The sequence below is a fragment of the Hemitrygon akajei genome, chromosome 32 (genome assembly GCF_048418815.1).
Source record: "Hemitrygon akajei chromosome 32, sHemAka1.3, whole genome shotgun sequence".
In the NCBI taxonomy this organism is placed as follows: domain Eukaryota; kingdom Metazoa; phylum Chordata; class Chondrichthyes; order Myliobatiformes; family Dasyatidae; genus Hemitrygon; species Hemitrygon akajei.
The window spans coordinates 32,123,508-32,146,502 of NC_133155.1; the positions used below are offsets into that span (position 1 = coordinate 32,123,508).

Consider the following 22,995-nt stretch of genomic DNA (forward strand, 5'->3'; position numbering starts at 1 on the left):
GAGGGGCCATTACTGGAGGTTTGAGAAATCGGTGTTCATGCCATCAGGTTGGAGGCTATTCGGACGGAATACAAGGTGTTGCTCTTCCAACCTGAGTGTGGCCTCATTTCAACAGTAGAGGCAGCCATGGATTGACATAATCAGAATGAGAATGGGAAGTGGAATTAAAATGAGTGGTTACAGGGAGATCCCACTTCTTCATTTAGGCTTACTTCTCTATCGGTCCCCAATTTACCTTTCAGCATCCTCTATATACAATTAACACTCATTATTGAAACTCAAACTACATCCAGTGGTGTAGTTTCTTCATAAGTATGACTGAAATTGTGAACAGATCTTCACGCAAGTCCTAAAACTAGATAGAGAGAATCCAATTAAATAAATAGCACAAAAAAACCATGATACTTGTTCATTTATTCATTGAGAAAAATGATCCAATATTACATGTACTTGTTGGAATCGGTTTGTGTACATCTGAGGTAATGCCTCCTACAAAAGCTATTTGGAGTCAGGTGTTCCACTCAAATGAGATGAGATTGGAGATGTGGGTTGTAGAGGTGCCCTGCCCTACAAAGAAGACAAAGTCAGGTTACTGACAAAGCCTGCTCTTCTCATGAAAGATCTGTTTATGTGCACCGTGCCTCAATCAAAACAACTTTCAGAGGACCTTAGAAGAATAATTGTAGAGATGCATGAAGCTGGAAAAGGATTTCTGAGGACCTGAGTGTTCATCAGTCCGCAGTAAGAGAAACTGTCCACAAATTCAGTACCGTTGCTACTCTCCCTAGGAGTGGGCGTCCTGCAAAGATCACACCAAGAGCACAGCAGAAAATGCTGAAGGGGGTGAAAAAGAACCCAAGGGCAATAGTAAAGGTCCTGCAGAAATCTCTAGAATTGTGTGAGTCGCTGTTCATGTGTCCACTATAAGAAAAGCACTGAACAAGAATGGTGTTCATGGAAGGACACCACAGAGGAAACTGCTACTCTCCAAAAATAAACATTGCTGCACATCTCAAGTTTGCAAAAGACCACATGGATGTTCTACAACACTTTCCGACAATGTTCATTGGACAGATGAGACAAAACGTTGAACTTTTTTTGGCAGAAATGCACATTGCTATATTTGGAGGAGAAAGGGCACTGCACACCAATACCAAAACCTCATCCCAACTGTGAAGCATGGTGGAAGGAACATCATGGTTTGTGGCTGCTTTGCTGCCTCAGGGCCTGGACAGCCTGTGATCATTGAGGGAACTATGAATTCAAAATTGCATCAAGACATTTTACAAGAGAATGTCACGGTAGCAGCCCATCAACTGAAACTTAATAGAAGTTGAATAAGCAACAAGACAATGATCCAAAAGACAACAGAATGTACATCAACAGAATGGTTTAAAAAGAAGAAAATCTGTGTTTTGGAATGTCCGAGTCAAAATCTATAGGAGCTTAATCCTATAGAAATGCCTTGGAAGGACCTGAAGAAAGCAGTTCATGCAAGGAAGCCCACCAACATCACAGAGTTGAAGCAGTTTTGTACGGAGGAATGGCCTAAAATTCTTACAAGCTGATGTGCAGAACTGATCAACAGTTACCGGAAACGTTTGGTTGAAGCTATTGCTGTACAAGGGACTCACACCACTGAAAGCAAAGGTTGACATACTTTTTCCAACAAATACATGCAATATTGGATCATTTTCCTCAATAAATAAATGAACAAGTATAACGTTCTTGTGTTATTTATTTAATTGGGTTCTCTTTATCTAGTTTTAATATGTGAAGATCTGATCACTTTTTAAGTCATATTTATGCAGAAATAGGAGATAATTCCACAGGGATCACAAACTTTCTAGCACCACTGTATATTCCACAGTAACACTTACTATGGATATTCTCACAACATTCAGCGAGCATTTAGATAAATGCTTGACCACCCCCCCCCCCCCCCCCCAATGCATAGAAGGCTATGGGCAAGTGGGATTGGTACAGATAAATGTAACAGTTAGTATGGATGCGATGGCCCAAAGGGTTCGTTTCTATGTTGTATAACTCTATGATTATGACTGTAAAAGATGGATTCAGAAAGAATAGTTAATTGGCTAAATCAAATTCTCATCTCCTTTCCTGTGTCTTTGCCGATTATCTTGAGATCTCTTGTATTTCTTGATAAAACGATTCTTCCAATTCTCATTAACTTCTGCGGGCCGGATCAATCAACATGACTTGAAACAAGAATCTGGCAATTTATCATTGGTTTTGTAACACAAGTACATCATGCGTCTCCTGCAGCAGTAATAACTGTGCAAACTCACTCAAGCGTTTGGAAAGCACCGATCCATTCTGAAACCCGGACTGTTGGATAAATACAAGCCCTGTCTTCTTTCTGCAGAACAGCAGAGCCAATAAGTTGAAATGAGAACTTGGCCGTGATCATTTTATAACTTTAAGGCAGCAGCATTCCTGCCTTACCAAGGCCAGAAGTAGGCTTCTGATGAACTTTCCATCAGAATTCCTTATAGAGATTACTGGAATGCTGGAATGAAATAGAAGCAAAAAAAAACTTGGAAAGAATATCCACTGCCCAATGATTTGCAAAATATGGAATCTAACAGTACTTTCAAGGGGAATAAGAATGCATTTAGGATGCATTAAATGAATGCACATGACATTTCAAAAGCCTTTTTTTTGTCACATGTACATCAAAACTTCCAAACATATAGTGAAATGTTTCATCTGCGTCACTTGTGCTGGGGGCAGCCTGCAAGTGTCAGCACGCTCCCAGCACCAACGTAGCAAGCCTACAAGCTCAGTAACCCCAAAGTGTACATCCTTGGAATGAGGAAGGAAACCCACGAGGTCACAGGGGAGCGCGCAAACTCTTTACAGACAGCAGTTGGTATCGAAGCCCAGTCTGTGATCACTATAAAGCGATGTGCTAACCATGCCACCTTCTACACAATGCTTTGTAGCAACGTTATGCTGCAACCTCAGTGATCTTTGAATCGGTAAAAGTCAACCAGCACAAGTGGGTCAAACAGTCTCATCGATAGCCTGGCAGTACACAACATGAGCGTGCTGGTGGAACTTGCAGGGTCAGACACACCCATATACGGTTTACATGCACAACTGCACGGCTCCCTCACCGACTGAGTTCCTCCAGCATCTTGTGAGTTGCCTCAGATTCCAGTGTCTGCACCCTCTCTGCCTCCTCTGTGCCAAGCAATACTTTCTAAAACTGGAATTAATGATAACAAAAAAAACTATTTTCAGAAAGTTTGAAGCAATGGTGATTTTTTTTCCCACACAAGACATGAGAAGGAAATTCCTGCTGTCTCTCCAATATACTCAGTGAGAATAGATCACAACACAGCAGAACCAAGAGCCCGCCACAGAATTGACAACCGGAGCAAGAATTCTATTCAGTCAGTGAAGTCACCCAGCACCAGCGAGCAAACAAATCACAAACACAAGAGGTTCTGCAGATGCTGGAAGTCCAGGACAACACACATAAAATGCTGGAGCAACTCAGCAAGTCAAGCAGCATCTCATGGGGAGCTGTGGGGAGTCTGCGTTGTCGGGTACCTTTGCTCTGTCTGCAGCAGGCAAGGCTTCCTGCAGGCCAACCACTAATTCCACTCCCCAATCCCATAATGACCCCACGTCGGTCCATAGCCTCCCCTACTGTCACGATGAGGCCATTCTCATATTGGAGCTGCAACACGTCATATTCCGTCTGGGCAGCCACCAATCTGGGAGCATGAACATTGATTTCTCCCCTTCTTGCTTTCTCCATTCCCCGTTCTGGCTCCTTTCTTATCTCTTCTCGTCTCTTTACCTGTCTATCACCTCCCTATGAAGGCCCCCTCCTATCCTTTCTCCCATGGTCCATTCTCCTCCAATCATATTTCTTCTGCCTCGGCCTTTTAACCTTTCACCTATCACCTCCCAGCACCTCTCACTTTATTCCCCTTCCTCCACCCATCTTCCCCCTCACCTGATTTCACCTGTCAGCTTGTACTCCTTCCTCTCCCTAACCTCCTTATTCTGCCTTCTTCCCCTTTCCTTTCCAGTCCTGATAAAGAGCCTTGGCCACTGCTCCCTCTAATTTCATTACTGCCCCGCACGCCCGCGTAACTGGAACGCTCCTGCACACATCGTCTTCGTTGCCTTGCGGTTGTAATTGGACGCTGCTAGAAAAAAAGTTTATGAAATGTGAAAGGTATTCTTTGTGGTACTGCAATTCATTGTACACCGGCTAATAAAATCACAAGTATGTGATATTTCAATTTCATTCTCAATATTCATAGCATACATATTGAATATTGTTTAAAGTACCGGCCGTGTAACAATCCCCTGCTCAGAGCGATGGCTGGTCTGCACGGTTGCAAAAGAAAATTAGAGGGAACGTTGGTCTCGACTGTAGAAGTCAACTGTTTAATCCTCTCCGTGGACGCTGCCTGGCCCGCTGAGTTCCTCCAGCATTTTGTTACTCTGCGTACAAATCCCGGCAGCAGAAGTTGAACAAGCAGCTTCATTGGCAGAGCTGTTGATTTACAAGTGTGGATGCTGCAGTAAGGTAAAGGGGGGACACTTCCCTCGCTGACAAACCAGCAAAGACACATTCATTAAAAAGCTGAATGCAGATCAATACTCACTGCAGCAGGGCTGGTTAATAAACTCAACGGGCTGCAGGCACGTACCGTACACATACTTCAACCCTATCTGCACTATGGCTGTCAACTGCCTTTCTTCATTGTCTCCACTTGTTGATTTTAGGGAGCATTATTGATACGTACTTTATCAGGTACGCCTATACACCTGCTCACTGATGCAAGTATCTAATCAGCCAATGATGTGGCAGCATCTCAGTGCTTAAAAGCATGCAGACGTGGTCAAGAGGTTCAGTTGTTGTTCAGACCAAACATCAGAATGGGGAAGTGTGACCTCAGTGACTCTGATTGCTGACGCCAGACAGGGTGGTTTGAGTATCTCACAGAAACCCGCTGAGCTCCAGAGATTTTCACACAACAACAATCTCTAATTCACAGAGAATGATTTTTTTTAAAAATCCAGCGCACGGGCAGTTCTGTGGGCGAAGGCATGTTGCTAATAGGAGCGGTCAGAGGAGAATGGCCATGCTGGTTCAAGCTCAGAAGAAACTCAAATAGCCACACATTACAACAGTGGTGTGCAGAAGCGTATCTCAGAATGCACGGCACATTGAACATCGATGAAGACCACAAAAGTATACTCAGTGGCCACTTTATTAGGTACAGCGGGTAAATACAACTAATGACTGCAATATAACATAAAACAAGTAGCTTTCAAGGCCATTCAAACAATTGCCTTTATAGTACTACTAGCTCACACAATTCAGTGAAACTGTTGATCTGCAAAGCCAAGTCCCCGCATGCTAAGGAGATCCAGAGGCTTGGAGGACTGTCTGTGTGTATGGGAAGCTTGTTTTGCTGTTGTTGTTTGTTGTGGACTATTTTGCTGTGTTGTGTGTTGTTTTGCCAAGTATTGGCATCAGGATGTGTGGCGACACTGGCGGGCAGCCCCCAGCACTGTATGTCTCGATGTGCATATGATAACCCGAATCTGATCTAAACGGAACACAATACTCCAAACGCACCTTCACGAGACTGTTGTACAACTACAACATAACCTAACGACTTCCACTCTCAGTGCCCTGGCTGATGAAGGCCAGCGTCTCCTTCCCCACCCTGTCTACCTGTGATGCCACTTTCAGAAAAAGGTGTGCTTCAAGTCTAGGTCCCGCCGTTCTGCTCGGTTCCCCAGGGCTCTACCATTCCCTGTGAAAGACATCCTGGGTTGACTTCCGGGGGTTCCTTTTGTTCTCAGAAGTTTTAAAGAATATTGAGATGAACCTCCTCGTCTCAACAATGTGTTTGAACATCCAGAGCTGGTCTTGTCAAGTAAGAAGAGTCCCATCATAAATATACACTTCCATTTGAACACGCCAAAAATATTCAAGTGAACTATACAATTGTAACGATTGAGATTGAATTCAATCTCCTGTCATTGCCATAGTACCTGAGGGGTAGAAAAACAAAGATAAAGATTATAGGTAATAACTAGTTTTATTTGTCACATGTACATCACACATAGAGTGAAGTTGGTATTTTGCATCAACTCAAATCAGCAAGGATTGTGCTTGCCAACCCGCAAGTGTCACCATGCTTCCAGTGCCAGCGTAGCACGCCCACATCTTATTAACCCTGGCTCTACATCTTTTTGGAACATGCATGGGAACCACAAAGTCATGAGCAGAGCGTACCAACTCCCTACAGGCAGTGGTGGGAATCGAACCCAGACCTTATACCTGGCTGCTGTAAAGTGCTAGACTAGCTACTATGCTACGGTACCACCCAATGAGTATTTTGAGTGTGGGGAGAATCCTTCACCAGGTCTCCACTGTGTGTCTGCCTGTGCTGTACAAAGGCTTGTTAAATCTATAGTTCTGAGCACTACCTAACTCTTTAAAGTCATCAATCACCATGGCAACTCTACCCCACTCCCACCCCATTAGAGAGATTCCTTATGTGCTTCACTACACTCTCAGCAAATGAAAATAAACATTTTCTTTTCCAATTCTGTTGAAGTATGTTTGACCAGATATGTTAATTTTGTTTCTCTCTCCACAGACACTGCCTGACCTGCTGAGTGTTTCCAGTATTTTCCATTTCCATTTCAGACTTTCAACATCTACAGTTTATTTTATTATCATTTTCACTGTCCTTCCAGCTCTGCAATTAATTATCAGTCCTACGCCCTGGATCACATTGGTAAATCCTATTCTCTCTTTAATATAACAAATAATCAGCCAGTCATTTGAAAACTTCTTGAAAATTACACTCGTTTCTGACGCCTTTTAAGAGAAGTCAAACATAGCACATTTGATTGAGTTTGAGCTCAGCATACAGTCAGTTGTTTGTCAAAGCATGAAATACTGCAGGTCACCAAGTCAGAATCAGACAGCACCGTGTTCTCACCTACCATTACGTCCATCTACACAACCCCAACTGCCCGAAATGCACCATGTGCCCTGTCTGTGCAAGCATCTGTATAAATGCCTCTTCAACATTGTATTGCATCGGATTCCAGTGTGCTTCAGACATCAGCGAGGTCTCAGTAAATGTGCTGAAAGGGGAGAGTCCTGGTTAAGATCAGTCACCCAGATAGCAAGTAAATCTACCCACTTACAATTTGTGTTCCTAAGGTTCCCTGAGCATTACACAGCATGTTCTGCATTACACAACATCATCTACTTGAGCAAAGCAATTAATCAAAAACAAAACGGAAGGCCTATATAAATAACCTGTCCATCAACAGCAACATTGGACTTTGCAACCTATAAGTCGATTTCTTGGAGCTAATCATCGTACCTTAACTAACTACTGGTTCAAAGATAAAATACGGTTCCATTGTATGTTGACTCACTCTTTCACCGTCACTAAAGAGAAGTCACAAAGCCTGCATCCAGAAACTTCGAAGCCAGCCTGGCTGAAGGAGGGAAGCCCTGGCATTCCATCTCCACAAATCAATCCCTGGTTATAAAAACCCTTCCGCACCAGTAAAAGTGTGTGAAAGGTCAGCTGAACTCCAGGGTCGAGTTCGACAGACCTTGTACATTTAACAAGCTCATCCACCATCACTGAGCAGGGGGACAAAGAGAGCCTGCAGAGCTGGGTCACATCAGGCAGAAGCCCAGCATGATGCGGAAGATCTTATATCTTTTCCTGTAATCAATTAGGCAATGCAGACGCAACTCTTGTCTCTTCAGCCTGCTCCGCCACTGACTGCCACCCTCAGATCCCTACCTCGACACCCACCTGCCAACACCCTCAGAATGTCATACGCCTCAGCTGAGCCCCTCTCGCTTTTCCAAACTCCAGTGGATACAAGCCCAGTTTGTACATCCTCTCTGCATAAAGAGACCCTCCAGCTCTTAAGATTAGCCTCTGAACTGTTCCGATGCATTGACATTCCTCTGACAACAAGGAGACCAATACAATGCACAGTACTCGAGATGTCGTCTCACTAATACGCTATAAAACTGAAGCAAAACCTCCCTACTTTGGTGCATCACTGCCCTAGCTATTAATTGCAACAATAACCCTCGATACACCATTAAATCATAACTGGTACATCGGGCGGCAACCGTGCTGTTTCTTTAGCTTTTGCCTGTTTTACAGGCCCGAGTTGCTAGCTCGACACTCAACCCAGCACAGGTGGAAAGCGTGCACGGTGCCCGCCAGATTTGAACCCGGGACCACTCACCCCAAAGTCCGATGCTGATGCCACAGCACCACCGACCGACTAACACTTTATTGAAGGCCTTCTGGAAATTCTATGCATTCACCAGTTCTACATCATTTTTATGTATTTAGAGTTACAGCAGGGTAACTGGCCATTCCGGCCCAACATAGCCGAGCTGCCCAATTACACCCATGTGACCAATTAACCTCCTAACCCGTACACCTTTGGAATGTGGGAGGAAATGAGAGCACCCGGAGGAAACCCAGGTGGTCACGAGGAGAGTGTACAGACTCTTTCCAGGCAGAGGCCGGGCAGAATCTAGTTCACTGGTGCTGTAACAGTTACGCTACCATGCTGCACCAACATATTATCTACAGCACATCACTTCTCCAGAGAATTTCTTCCAAAGAAGGCCAACGTAAGCTTGAGGAACAACGAACCCATTTCCCGGAACTGACCAGTTCTGATATTAGATCATCCAGCTATAACACTGACAGTATTCAGCACAGGTAGATCGAGCTGTGAAGAAGGCACATGGTGTAATGGCCTTCGTTTGAATGGGGGATAGAGGTAATTCTGCAGATCTATAAAACCCTGGCTAGACCACACTTGGAATATTTGGGTTCATGGTCACCTCATTATAGGAAGGAAGTGGAAAGTTAAGTGAGGCTGCAGAGGAGATTTACCAGGATGCTACCTGGATTGAGGATAGGTTGAGTGAGGACTAGAGCTTTTTGGTTTGGAGAGAAGGAGGATGAGAGGTGATTTGATAAAGGTGTACAATATGGAAAGAGGCACAGATCGAGTGGACAGCCAGATGCTTCCCCCCCCCCCCAAAAGGAGGAAATGGCTAATATGAGGGAGCTTAATTTAAAGGTGATTGGAGAACAGTGTAGGGGGAATGTCAGAGGTAAGTTTATTTACAGAGTTGTGGGCATGTGGAACACCCTGCCAGGGGTGGTGGTAGAGGCAGGTACTTTAGGGACACTTAAGAAACTCTTGGATAGATACATATAGTAGATGATAGAAAAATGGAGATCTATCTGGGAGGGAAAGGGTTTGATTGATCATAGAGTAGGTGAAAAGGTCAGCACACATTTATGGGCTGAAGGGACTGTACTGTGCAGTAGTGTTGTATGTGGATACTATCCAACTGGCCAGTACGTGATGGGCCAAAGGGACTGTACTGTGCTGTAGTGTTGTATGTACATACTGTCCAACTGGGCAGGGTGTTCCAGCATTCTGTTTTACTTCAGATCTCCAGCAGCTGCACTGTTCTGCATCACAGTTCCAGCATGTTTCATTTTCCTCTCTGCCGTCATTCACCTTCCTCTAGTTATAATTGTCAGGAGATATCTGCTACAATTAACCAGCATTCATTCCCCTCTCAAACAGCACCAAATGCAGTTGTGTCACCTGAACTGACTTCATCCGCAGATTATTGCCGCATTCCCCTGGAGCTCTCTGCAATCTAAAACTCACTTGTTTTCTCAGTTTTCCATTTCTGAAGAAGGGCCATTGATCGTAATTGTTAACCATTTCTCTGTGTAAAATGTTGCCTGGCCTATGGAGTACACCTGGCACTCTCTACTTTAAACAAAACTTTGCCTCTTCTGAGTTAATCACCCAAAAGTTCTTCCAGGCTCTCAAAGGGAACGTGCACTATGTTCTCCCAGTTAGGCTGAGTAGCACTGGCACTTCAGAGCTGGAACGTCACAGCTACTAGCCCAGCTCTGAACTTCACATACAGAGCAGTCCTCGGGAATGTTGCATTGTAAAAGACCAGATCTTTCAATGGGGGAGGTTGAACCAAAGCCACGAGGGGAGTCTGTGATAACCTCTGTCGTTATTTCTGAGAAGGAAGTGAGAATTCCCTCCTGTAACCTGGTTAATACTTATTTCACAAGCAAAAGCCCATTTATACAATGTGAACTGTCTGATTAACACACACTCCCATCTCCTAGAAATGTACAGACACCTCTGTCACAAAGATCACTCACTCCTCCACTACTACTCTTTTTCTCTACCTTAAGCTCAATGGGTCAAACTAATGCTTCCCAGCCTCATCCCAACTTCCTATCTTTCTCCACTATTTCTTCCCTCATCCTCATACATCTTGCAAATATAACATTCGTGAGACAGACCTGATATCCTTTAAAGCCATTCCTATTTGATAGGTATATGGACAGGAAAGGAGTGGAGGGTTATGGGCTGAGTGCGGGTAGGTGGGACTAGGTGAGATTAAGAGTTCGGCATGGACTAGGAGGGCCGGAATGGCCTGTTTCCGTGCTGTGATTGTTATATGGTTATATTCAAGTGCTGAGCACTCAACTTCTTTCCCTGGTCTCCACCATAACAGTGTGTCCTAATAGTTGAAAGATCCAAAACCCTATCAGGTGGTGTTTCGAGCAACTAGGCCTTCACAGGCAGCAGAAAGAGAAGTCCAAAGATTCTCAGTCCTTTGAGTGAAGAATTGTCTCCTTATCTCAGCCCTAATCAGTTTGTCTCTTACTCTGAAACTGTGTTACTGATTCCTGGGCTCATCAGCCTAAGGATCATCTTCACACATTTGCCCGTCAAACCTTTTAAGAATTTTGTATGCTCCATTGACATCCTCTCTCATTTTTCTAAACTCCAGGAAGCAGTTATTGCCTACTCAATCTCTCCATATCTGGCAAACCTATCATCTTTAGAACTTGTCTAATAAATTATTACCACATTCATTTCATGGCAAGTACATCTTTTCTGAGGTAGTGTGACCAAAACTATACAGACAGTCACAGCTCACCAACGTCCCACACATTTGTAATAAAGCTTCCTTACTCCTGTATTGAAAACCCCTCATAACTAAGGTTAAAATTTGTTAGACTTAATCACTTAATCACCTGACTTATGGAGAGGCAGGAGATTGGTGCCGAGAGGAACATTAGATCAACAACAATGAAATGGTGGAGCAGACTCAATGAGCCAAATGGCCTAACTCTGCTTCTATATCTTATGGCTTTATACATGTGTGTTGACTTTCAGCTGCTTCTGTACATTCACACTCAAGTCCTTTTGAAGATCAACACACTCAACCTCTCACCTCTTAAGTTAATCATTGAACCATATAACCATATAACAATTACAGCATGGAAACAGGCCAACTCGGCCCTTCTAGTCCGTGCCGAGCGCTTACTCTCACCTAGTCCCACCTACCTGCACTCAGCCCATAACCCTCCATTCCTTTCACCATATACCTATCCAATTTTATTTTAAATGACAAACCTGCCCCTACCACTTCTACTGGAAGCTCGTTCCACACAGCTACCGCTCTCTGAGTAAAGAAGTTCCCCCTCGTGTTACCCCTAAACTGTTGCTCCCTAACTCTCAACTCATGTCCTCTTGTTTGAATCTCCCCTACTCTCAATGGAAAAAGCCTATCCACATCAACTCTATCTATCCCCCTCATAATTTTAAAAACCTCTTATCAAGTCCCCCTCAACCTTCTATGCTCCAAAGAATAAAGAACTAACTTGTTCAACCTTTCTCTGTAACTTAGGTGCTGAAACCCAGGTAACATTCTAGTAAATAATCTAGATCAATATATCTGAACTCTCATCCCTTCACTTTTCTGCTACCTACACCAAGGTGAATAATCTCATACAGAAATTTCATCTCGTTCCAGGAACTTGATCTATTAATGATGAAGAACTGGCAATATATTTCCAAGTCAGGAATGCTTGGAGGGGAAGGTTCTTGTGCAATTGCAGTTCTTCTCCTCTGTGGAGGTTGGGGGTCACAGGTTTGGGAGATGCTGTTGGATTTATCTCAGCAAGTAACCAGGTGTCTTTTGTAGAAGGTGCACACAACAGCTGTGGTTGTTTGTAAGGGTTGGTAATCAAGCTGACTGTCTTGTGGGTAATATTGAGTTTACTGGGTTTCAATTGCACAGTATTCAAATAGAAAGAATTCCATCATGCTCCTGGTTTGTATCTTGTAGGTGGATGGACACTGGGGTGTCGAGAGGGGAGTCACTTGTTGAAGGATAACCACATCCTTAGCTGTGGTATTTACTTGGCTGGTCTAGTTGGGATTCTGATCAATGGTGACTCCTAAGACGCTGATGGTGAGGGCCAGATGTTCAAGATGGTTATTGCCTGACACCTTCGTGACAAGAATGTTATTTGCCCACTAATATGTCCATATTTGAATGTTGTCCGAGACCTGGGACATGCAGGCATGGGCTGTCCCATCTGTTGAGGATTTGCAGATAGTATTGAATACTGTACAATCATCAGTAAACATTCTGCTTCTGAACTTGTGATAGAGGAAAGACCTTTGATAAACCAGCCAACGATGGTTTTGCCCAGGTCATTGCACTGAGAGATTCCAATGCTTGTGACCTGGAAGGGGTGTAACTCTGACAACCTGAACCATAATTCTGTGTGTGAGATACAACTCCGATTACTGGTATATTGTCCCCTTGATGCCCATTGAGTTCAATGTCAGTTATATGACATTGGATATCAGTCATTCTCTTTTGTGAAATTCATCTCTGCTTCATGATTGCATTGTTTTTGTCCAGACTTTTGTCACCTTATTGGAGGGTGAGGGTATAATAATCTTCACCAGAAGGTTCAAGCTCATCTTTGAGATGGATAATATGTGCTGGTCTTGCCTGCAATGCACCAATCCCCAACACAGAAAAACTTTAAGTGATGCAAAGATAGTCAGAGTAGTTTCAGAAAGCACATGCATGAAGTCAGGAGCATGTGGAAAGGTTGAGAGTGGACTTCTCACAAGCACTCATGGTCTTCTGAAGATGCAGTAGTTTGCAAAGAGTTAGAAGATGCAAATTAACTTCAAGAAATGGTCCCATACCAACCCATTTCCTCCACATATTAGATCATATCTGGCCAAAAAAAAACAGCAGCTTAAAAATCCAGGACAAGAGCGAGTAGGTGAGGCTGTTACCAATGAAGTTGGAGTAGCTGACCTCCAACTTTACCTGTAACAGACTCACCTAATCACAGGGGAAACATGAACAAGAATCTCTCTCTCTTTGTTAGACATCCCTGTCTGGAGCAACCAGTCAGTTAACAGCAACAACAGGCCAGTGATCCCCAGTGGATCACAACCTCCAAAAGGGCCAATACCACCAGCACACGAACTCTGATTTTGGACCAGTCTCTGAACAACGAACTGGAAATGATGACGATGAATACATCTGCCTCATGTTTGCCCGCCCCTTACAAATGAAACAAGAGATTGCTCAGGGAGGTTGGGTGGTCATGGGTTAGGAGTGAAAGGTGAGAAGTTTAAGGGGAACACGAGAGGAAACCTGTTCCCTCAGAGGGTTGTGAGAGTGTGGAATGAGCTGCCAGCACAAGTTGTGCATGCAAGCTCGATTTCAACTTTTAAGGGAAGTTTGGATAAGTATATGGATAGTAGGGGTCACAGTGCAGGTTGATGGGAGTAGGGCATTTAAATGGTTTCAGCATGGATTAGATGGGCCAAAGGGCCTGTTTCTGTGCTGTACTTCTCTTTGATTCTACGAATCTTGGCTGCATGTGTGAAAGCAGAGAGTATTAATTTTCATGAAATCCTGACTAATACCAAACAGACCCCTGCTTAGACCGCAAGAACCATTGAAAATATATTCACTAACCCGGGTAAAGGGACCATATCAAAGTTGAACCAGGTAACACATTTAAGTCTTAAAATAGAGCTGGCATTGAAGTCACTAAGTCAATAATGGAATCTGGATTCAAGATACATCTGAATCTTTGGCAGTTGTTTGAACGCTTGTCTTCAAAATACAGTCTGCTGTTTGTGTTCAATGTCATTTCAATTACAATCGAAAGCTGTTAATCCTTGTGGACATCTTTATTATTGTTTTAGATGCTGAAAACTTCGTTCTGTGTTTCCTTTGAAAACACTGGATTGCGTTTTGATCTGGTAGTGATTTAAGTGGATTGCTTCATGGGCTCATAAATTCAGTGATCCTTAGAAGCTGGCAAAAGTTTTGCGTTCCTGAACCATTACATGAATTACTGTTTCTGAATTGTCTGACGGAACATTCTTATTTATTTGTTAGACTTTGAGGAACTTAAGAAAAAATTGTGATCTGAAGAATAAGCTATAATCTTTAACTGCAGACACTGGCATGATTTTCTTTCAGGCAAGGAACTTGAGAAGAATTATCAGAGTTCAGTGGCAAGATGTGACCTTGGAAAATGTATATTTTAAAAGTATCAAGCTCTTTAAATTAAAAACAAATGATGTTGGTTAATTTTCTCCAGTTATTTTCATTTACCAAGCACCTGAAGAATGTTGACGTTTATTGGATTTGTTTACAGTAAGTGACTCTTCCCCACTGAGGTGTCGAGGGGAACGAGTGGGTTGATTGTTCGGCTAAGGAAGCTATTAAAAATTTGGCTGCAGACATAGACCTCCCACTTACTAAAGCAGAAGCTAAGGGGTTAGTTGGATTAAGAATTTGGGTGTTATGGCAAGATTTGAGAGATAGTGGGTATGAGGGAGACACCTTTGCAGAATACATAAAACTGTTGAGTTTATGGGAGAAGGGAGCAAAACAAGAAGGGAAGGAATTATTTTGACACAACTTAGAATTGGGCATACTATGCTTAATAATTTATTATATCTTGTTGGAAAACAATTCTGGGTTGTGTGGGTGTTGTCATCATTATGAAACAGTTGAACATATAGTATTACATTGCAAAGCGCGCAAGGCTAAAAGAAATCAAATTACAATCTTTGAGGGTTGGTAGTTTTCATTTAAAAACTTTAAGTTATGAGAGTGACTTTAATTCACAGTATTGTCTTTCATTAGGGCTTTTGGGTGTAATTTATGCTTTCATTTGAAAGAGAAGTAGTAAGGGTTTTCTTTCCCCCCTAACTCTCCAGGCCAGTTTGTGGTGGCGATACACCTTTAAACTGAACTGTCAACCACCATAAAAAGTCAGAAGTAGCAAGTGATCAAGCTCCCTGGGTCTGTCTTGCTTTAATGCCTTGTGTTTTTTCATTTGGTGCCTATTAACCCGAATTAAAATTGGAAGAAACAAAGGACACAAATTCCACAATGACTTTCTACAATTCCAGTAAACGCTGCAAGTTATGCAAGATTTCTAATTATGGGTTATATGTTATTTTTCCAAAACAAATTATAACAAGGAAATGATCAAAAACACAAGGAATTCAGCAGATTTCCCTCTGATCCCTTCTCTGCACTAGCCATCAGCTCCCTTCTTCTACAGTCCTTTACCTCTCAATATCCTCCCAGATTCTCCCCCACCCACCTACCTTTCCCCTCACCTGGCTTCACCCATCACCTGCCAACTTGTACTCTTTCCCCTCCTTCCACCGTTTGGTTTCTTCCCCCTTCCTTTCCAGTCGAGATGAAGAGCCTTGACCCAAACTGTCGACTGTTTATTCCTCTCCAGAGATGCCACTTCGTCTGCTGAGTTCCTCTGGTATTTTGTGTGTGTTGCTCAATGATCAAATCTTGATTGAAAGATCAAAAGTGCAGTCGAGGCAGTCATAGTATATGAATGAAAACTCATTACAAGGTAAACAACACTGAATTCTGGCAAAACCAGGAAGTCCTTGGACTTGGAATATCACGTGTGACATGTAACGGATGCACCTTTCCTGTGTGATTAATACTGTGGTCGAAAAAGGAGGATCTTGTAGCAAGCTGTCAAGGATCATATGGCTGGGAAACATGGAACAAGGACGCTATGACAAAAGAGACCGATGTGACATGGAGAATGTTGAAGATTGTCGTCAGGGGAACGGGAAAGGAGCTGAAGCAGGGAGAGCCGCTGAAAACCAAACTGGAGTGTGCCGGAACATTGCAGAATGGATTGCCTCCTGAAATCAAAGTTGTTGGGGCTAAATAAAGAAGACACAGCACAAAACATAGAGTAAACCTTCTGATGGTGAGCGGTACCTCCATGAACCATCTTAATTGGGATGATCCACAGAAATGAGGAAGACATGAAATCAGGAGAACTGAAATGGTATGTGACATTAACATGGGATAGCAAACTTTTTCATAAGTGTTGCTTTCTGAAATTCCTTTTTGTGGTTATGATAGACCAAAGGAATCTGAACAAAAATGTAATTTCAGACTACTTGGATCACATAGGAATTTGGAGAAGCAAAAAAACTTCTAGTGAATATAATGCTTTTAATTTCATAACGATGCTGATGCTTCACAATAGTTCAAGTGGGCTAGGAATATTTGGTGGACGATTTTAAATTGCAATCAGAATCGGAATTAGAGGCTTCTCGCTTACATGTCCAACAATAATCAGCCAGCATTGGTGGATTCTAGTTGTCCCGATACCATTTCTCCATGACCGCAATGTTCTGGTGAAACCTTTCACCATGCTCATCACCGACAGTGCCAAAATCCACCCTGCCTAAGCACGCCCAGGCAAGCCTGGACAAGATAAACAACTTTTCAGCTTACATTGCGGGCAACATTTTGACTGGCTTGAATTATGAATTGAAATAACACATATAGCCAATTTCAAGACAACGGTGCGTGACAGGGAAATCTCATGGTGATTTTCAGGATCAGCAGCCCAAAATCCATAAGATACACCCAAAATTGTTCAGGAAGCAAAATTGTTGTTGTCCAATGTACTCAAACTCTGTGGTTATGGATAACTATTCTAAATCTCATTGTAGCTCAGCAGCTGGCTTAATCATCCTGATAATTCTAGTGTGTTATTTAGGATGCCTCATCAGGAAGCTGGAGATGAGAGCATAAAACCCATTTATGACTAAGTTGGTCCACTGGCAAGTGTTAATATCATGTTGTCCAGATGGAGAGTATGTGGAGATTGGGAACAACATGAAAATGATGAAAAGTTGGGTTTTAAGTTGGTTGGTAATGGTTAGAAAGTTTAGGGTATTTATTGTATTGAAATATTAACAAGATACTGTTAGTATCCTTCTGAGGGAATATGATAAACATATCATGCCGGCCTGGATGCAGCTAAAGGCAAAGGAAACACAGGCACTGATGCGTGCAAGCAGATAAAGCAGGCAACGAAACTGGTGCCCTCAGAGTAAGGCTAGCAGAAAGTTGCCTAAGACAAATGGGGAATACTTGAGTCAAACCCGAGTTCAGGAAAGATACCAACCACATTAATCAAAAAGAAGCTGGCTGGATTACAGGTTTGTTTGTGATTAATGGGCTGGTGTAATTAGGACTGTTGTGGACTTGAATGTTTGCCAAGCCCCGAAAATAGGATGTTTGTTCATTCACATAGATAGAAAGCAAGGAACTGGGAGTTCTCAACAAGGAATTAACCACAGGCTTTGACAGGACACCTTAATAAATTAGAAAATGTGAAGATTAAAGGAGAACTAGACTAATACTATAGACAATCCCAAGATATCTCAAGATACTGTTAGACCAAGAGAACGACGACAGACTGATGAAGGGTCTCGGCTCAAAACGTTGACTGTACTCTGCTCGCTGGCCTGCTGATATCCTCCAGCATTCTACGTGTGTTGCTAGGATTTCCAGCAACCGCAGATTCCCTCTTGTTTGTGACAGGTGGGAAATGTATCCGGTTTATCTGTGCAATCATTACAATTGCTTACTTCTTCTGATTTCACTCCTGCGTCACCTCTGCTGCCGGCATCCACAAAGCACCTTCTGTCAGGCGGAGACGCACGCGTTTCTAGCTGGCCTCTCTCAATCTGCCCTTGGTAAACTTCAGCTCTTCAAACTTTGTTGCCAAACTTGCAAGGTTCACGGGCTCGCTGACCTACAGCAGCCCCTCATTAAAGCAACATCTGCTTCACAAAACTCTCATCATCCTTTTCCAATTCCCCACGACCCCCCCCCCCCAACTTTAGTTCTCAACCCGCCAACATTATTGCCATTTCGTAATTCAGTCCTACAGACCCTGAATCCTGCGATGCTATCCCGAAACTTTTCTGAGTTTCTTAGCTCCTTTAAGATGTTCTTTGGTAACTGGGTCTCCGTTACCCTTTAGCCAATCCGCCAGTTTAAAGTTGCACGACAGAGGGAGGTTGTTGCTATTCCCCAGGCTGCTCTGCTGCGATGTTTGGGCGAGCTGTGGTATCCATCCCCTAGTGTATGGCAGCGGTAGGTGACCTCCTCATCCCCTAGTGTATGGCAGCGGTAGGTGACCTCCTCATCCCCTAGTGTACGGCAGCGGTAGGTGACCTCCTCATCCCCATTCCCCTCCATAAAAGCAGATCAGCAGCCACAGTACAATAGTTTTGGGGTCCCCGGGGTCGTGGGGAGAGAAAGACTTCATTATCTTAGTATGCAACACACACACACGTTCTCCTCTTTTACTCTAACATGTGCATAACTATCAGGAACGGGGCAGTAGGCTGGGGTAATTGATGGAGAATGGGACATTAAGAGAGCCAGTTCACCAGTAAGAGAGGTCACTCATAGCGCATCGGCCTTTAAGGGGCAATTGATAAAGCATGCGTCAGTTGGGTGATTGAAAAAAAAAATTCAGTCACGGGGCAATTGATAGAGCTCAGACTAGCAGAACATAAGAGGATGAAGCACGGGGTATTAAGAGGAGCAACTGGTTGAAATTGGGGTTACTTGAAGAATATGGGAATTCAGGGGGCAACTGATAGAACGTGGGGGTATTAAGGGAGGCAATTGTTAGAACGTGGGGGTATTAAGGGAGGCAATTGTTAGAACATAGGGCATTACGAAGGGCTTCAGGTAAAAGGTCACCTGCGTTGTAGAAGCAGTCCAGGGTTCCAGTCTCGCCCATCACCAGCCGGCCGAACAGCACGATCTCCAGCACGGCGTTTGCATCTTCGCACGCTTCCCGGAGGCACTTGAGGGACAGGCTGCTCTCGGACTGCGGGTCGCCCTGCTCGCTGCACACGTAGACCGCCCGGACAGCCCTGCTGCGGACCCGGGGCGCCGGTACGGCGCTGCGGCTGATGTCGATGGCCAGCGGGTCCTGCCAGTAGCTGCCGGCGGAGACCGAGGGTGGCCGGCCGGCTTCGACGCCGCTCACCGCGCTGCCCCGGCGGCTGGAGCTGCTCATCGCTGTCCACTGCCGCTCTCCCGAACTTCAGCACAACTCTGCGTTTCGGCTCCGCACTTCCCGGGCGCGGCTCTTGCACCGCCTCCCGACCTGGGCGGGAAGGACAACGGGAGGGAGCCGCGGAGCGAAAGGTCCACTCCCCCGCTCACTCTTCCACAGTGCCCTCGCCACCTGCATCCCTCCCCTACCTCACCCAGTCCTCTCCACAACACACCACCCCTTCCACCAACTCCTCTCCCCCAGTCACTCGCCAAACGCGCCGTTCGCTCCCCCAACCTACCACCCAGAGCCTATCCGCTCCCCTCACCAACTCAACACCTTCCCTAACATACCACCCCTCCCTAAACAAACCCTCACAGACAACTGTCAAAACAAGCAAACTGTCTGCCGCTCTGTGCCAACTCTGGTTTCTGGACTTTTCCTTTCCAGTCTTGATGAAGGGACTCAGCCAGAAAGGTTGACTGTTTATGTAGCGTTCCCTGCAGTTTCTCCAGCATTTTGTGTGCGTTGCTCAGGATCTGCAGGATCTCGCGTGTCTATGATTTCCCGCACTATCCCTCCAGATTTACCCCTTCAACCAGTACCCCAACCATCAACTGCACAACACATTTTCTGAGTTATCCCCAACTTCCCACATGCCCTATCAGTAACCTCCCTGCAGCTCCTTCACCCTCTACTCCCCATGTTCATCGACAGACCCTTCACCCTCTACTCCCCATGTTCATCCACAGGTCCTTCACCCTCTACTCCCCATGTTCATCAACAGGTCCTTCACCCTCTACGCCCCATGTGTATCGACAGGTCCTTCACCCTCTACTCCCCATGTTCATCAACAGGTCCTTCACCCTCTACTCCCCATGTTCATTCACAGGTCCTTCACCCTCTACTCCCCATGTTCATCGACAGGTCCTTCACCCTCTACTCCCCATGTTCATCAACAGGTCCTTCACCCTCTACTCCCCATGTTCATCCACAGGTCCTTCACCCTCTACTCCCCAAGTTCATCAACAGGTCCTTCACCCTCTACTCCCCATGTTCATCAACAGGTCCTTCACCCTCTACTCCCCACATTCATCCACAGGTCCTTCACCCTCTACTCCCCACGTTCATCAACAGGTCCTTCACCCTCTACTCCCCAAGTTCATCAACAGGTCCTTCACCCTCAACTCCCCACGTTCATCCACAGGTCCTTCACCCTCTACTCCCCACGTTCATCCACAGGTCCTTCACCCTCTACTCCCCATGTTCATCCACAGGTCCTTCACCCTCTACTCCCCATGTTCATCGACAGGTCCTTCACCCTCTACTCCCCATGTTCATCCACAGGTCCTTCACCCTCTACTCCCCATGTTCATCGACAGCTCCTTCACCCTCTACTCCCCATGTTCATCGACAGGTCCTTCACCCTCTACTCCCCATGTGTATCAACAGGTCCTTCACCCTCTACTCCCCACGTTCATCCACAGGTCCTTCACCCTCTACTCCCCATGTTCATCAACAGGTCCTTCACCCTCTACTCCCCATGTTCATCAACAGGTCCTTCACCCTCTACTCCCCATGTTCATCCACAGGTCCTTCACCCTCTACTCCCCATGTTCATCGACAGGTCCTTCACCCTCTAATCCCCATGTTCATCAACAGGTCCTTCACCCTCTACTCCCCATGTTCATCCACAGGTCCTTCACCCTCTACTCCCCATGTTCATCAACAGGTCCTTCACCCTCTACTCCCCATGTTCATCCACAGGTCCTTCACCCTCTACTCCCCATGTTCATCCACAGGTCCTTCACCCTCTACTCCCCATGTTCATCAACAGGTCCTTCACCCTCTACTCCCCATGTTCATCAACAGGTCCTTCACCCTCTACTCCCCATGTTCATCCACAGGTCCTTCACCCTCTACTCCCCATGTTCATCAACAGGTCCTTCACCCTCTACTCCCCATGTTCATCCACAGGTCCTTCACCCTCTACTCCCCATGTTCATCAACAGGTCCATCACCCTCTACTCCCCATGTTCATCGACAGGTCCTTCATCCTCCCCATGTTCATCGACAGGTCCTTCACCCTCTACTCCCCATGTTCATCAACAGGTCCTTCACCCTCTACTCCCCATGTTCATCCACAGGTCCTTCACCCTCTACTCCCCATGTTCATCCACAGGTCCTTCACCCTCTACTCCCCAAGTTCATCAACAGGTCCTTCACCCTCAACTCCCCACGTTCATCAACAGGTCCTTCACCCTCTACTCCCCATGTTCATCCACAGGTCCTTCACCCTCTACTCCCCATGTTCATCAACAGGTCCTTCACCCTCTACTCCCCATGTTCATTCACAGGTCCTTCACCCTCTACTCCCCATGTTCATCAACAGGTCCTTCACCCTCTACTCCCCATGTTCATCGACAGGTCCTTCATCCTCCCCATGTTCATCGACAGGTCCTTCACCCTCTACTCCCCATGTTCATCAACAGGTCCTTCACCCTCTACTCCCCATGTTCATCAACAGGTCCTTCACCCTCTACTCCCCATGTTCATCAACAGGTCCTTCACCCTCTACTCCCCATGTTCATCCACAGGTCCTTCACCCTCTACTCCCCATGTTCATCAACAGGTCCTTCACCCTCTACTCCCCATGTGTATCGACAGGTCCTTCACCCTCTACGCCCCATGTTCATCCACAGGTCCTTCACCCTCTACTCCCCATGTTCATCAACAGGTCCTTCACCCTCTACTCCCCATGTTCATCCACAGGTCCTTCAACCTCTACTCCCCATGTTCAACCACAGGTCCTTCACCCTCTACTCCCCATGTTCATCCACAGGTCCTTCACCCTCTACTCCCCATGTTCATCAACAGGTCCTTCACCCTCTACTCCCCATGTTCATCAACAGGTCCTTCACCCTCTACTCCCCATGTTCATCGACAGGTCCTTCACCCTCCTCATGTTCATCAACAGGTCCTTCACCCTCTACTCCCCATGTTCATCGACAGGTCCTTCACCCTCCCCATGTTCATCCACAGGTCCTTCACCCTCTACTCCCCATGTTCATCCACAGGTCCTTCACCTTCTACTCCCCATGTTCATCCACAGGTCCTTCACCCTCTACTCCCCATGTGTATCGACAGATCCTTCACCCTCTACTCCCCATGTTCATCCACAGGTCCTTCACTCTCTACTCCCCACAGTCATCAACAGGTCCTTCACCCTCTACGCCCCATGTGTATCGACAGGTCCTTCACCCTCTACTCCCCACGTTCATCAACAGGTCCTTCACCCTCTACTCCCCACGTTCATCCACAGGTCCTTCACCCTCTACTCCCCACGTTCATCCACAGGTCCTTCACCCTCTACTCCCCACGTTCATCCACAGGTCCTTCACCCTCTACTCCCCATGTTCATCAACAGGTCCTTCACCCTCTACTCCCCATGTTCATCAACAGGTCCTTCACCCTCTACTCCCCATGTGTATCGACAGGTCCTTCACCCTCTACGCCCCATGTTCATCCACAGGTCCTTCACCCTCTACTCCCCATGTTCATCAACAGGTCCTTCACCCTCTACTCCCCATGTTCATCCACAGGTCCTTCAACCTCTACTCCCCATGTTCAACCACAGGTCCTTCACCCTCTACTCCCCATG

The 22,995-nt window shown here is 45.4% G+C and overlaps 1 protein-coding gene across 1 annotated transcript in view; it reads right to left on the minus strand.

The window, feature by feature from the left end:
• LOC140719576 (mitogen-activated protein kinase kinase kinase 5-like) overlaps window positions 1–19,519 on the minus strand; it is a 178,862-nt gene extending 159,343 nt beyond the window's left edge. The window contains exon 1 of the mRNA XM_073034282.1: window positions 19,034–19,519. Coding sequence (XP_072890383.1) covers window positions 19,034–19,355 — 322 coding nt within the window. The 5' untranslated portion in view covers window positions 19,356–19,519. The remainder of the gene's footprint in view (window positions 1–19,033) is intronic.
• Between the last annotated feature and the right edge of the window lie 3,476 nt (window positions 19,520–22,995).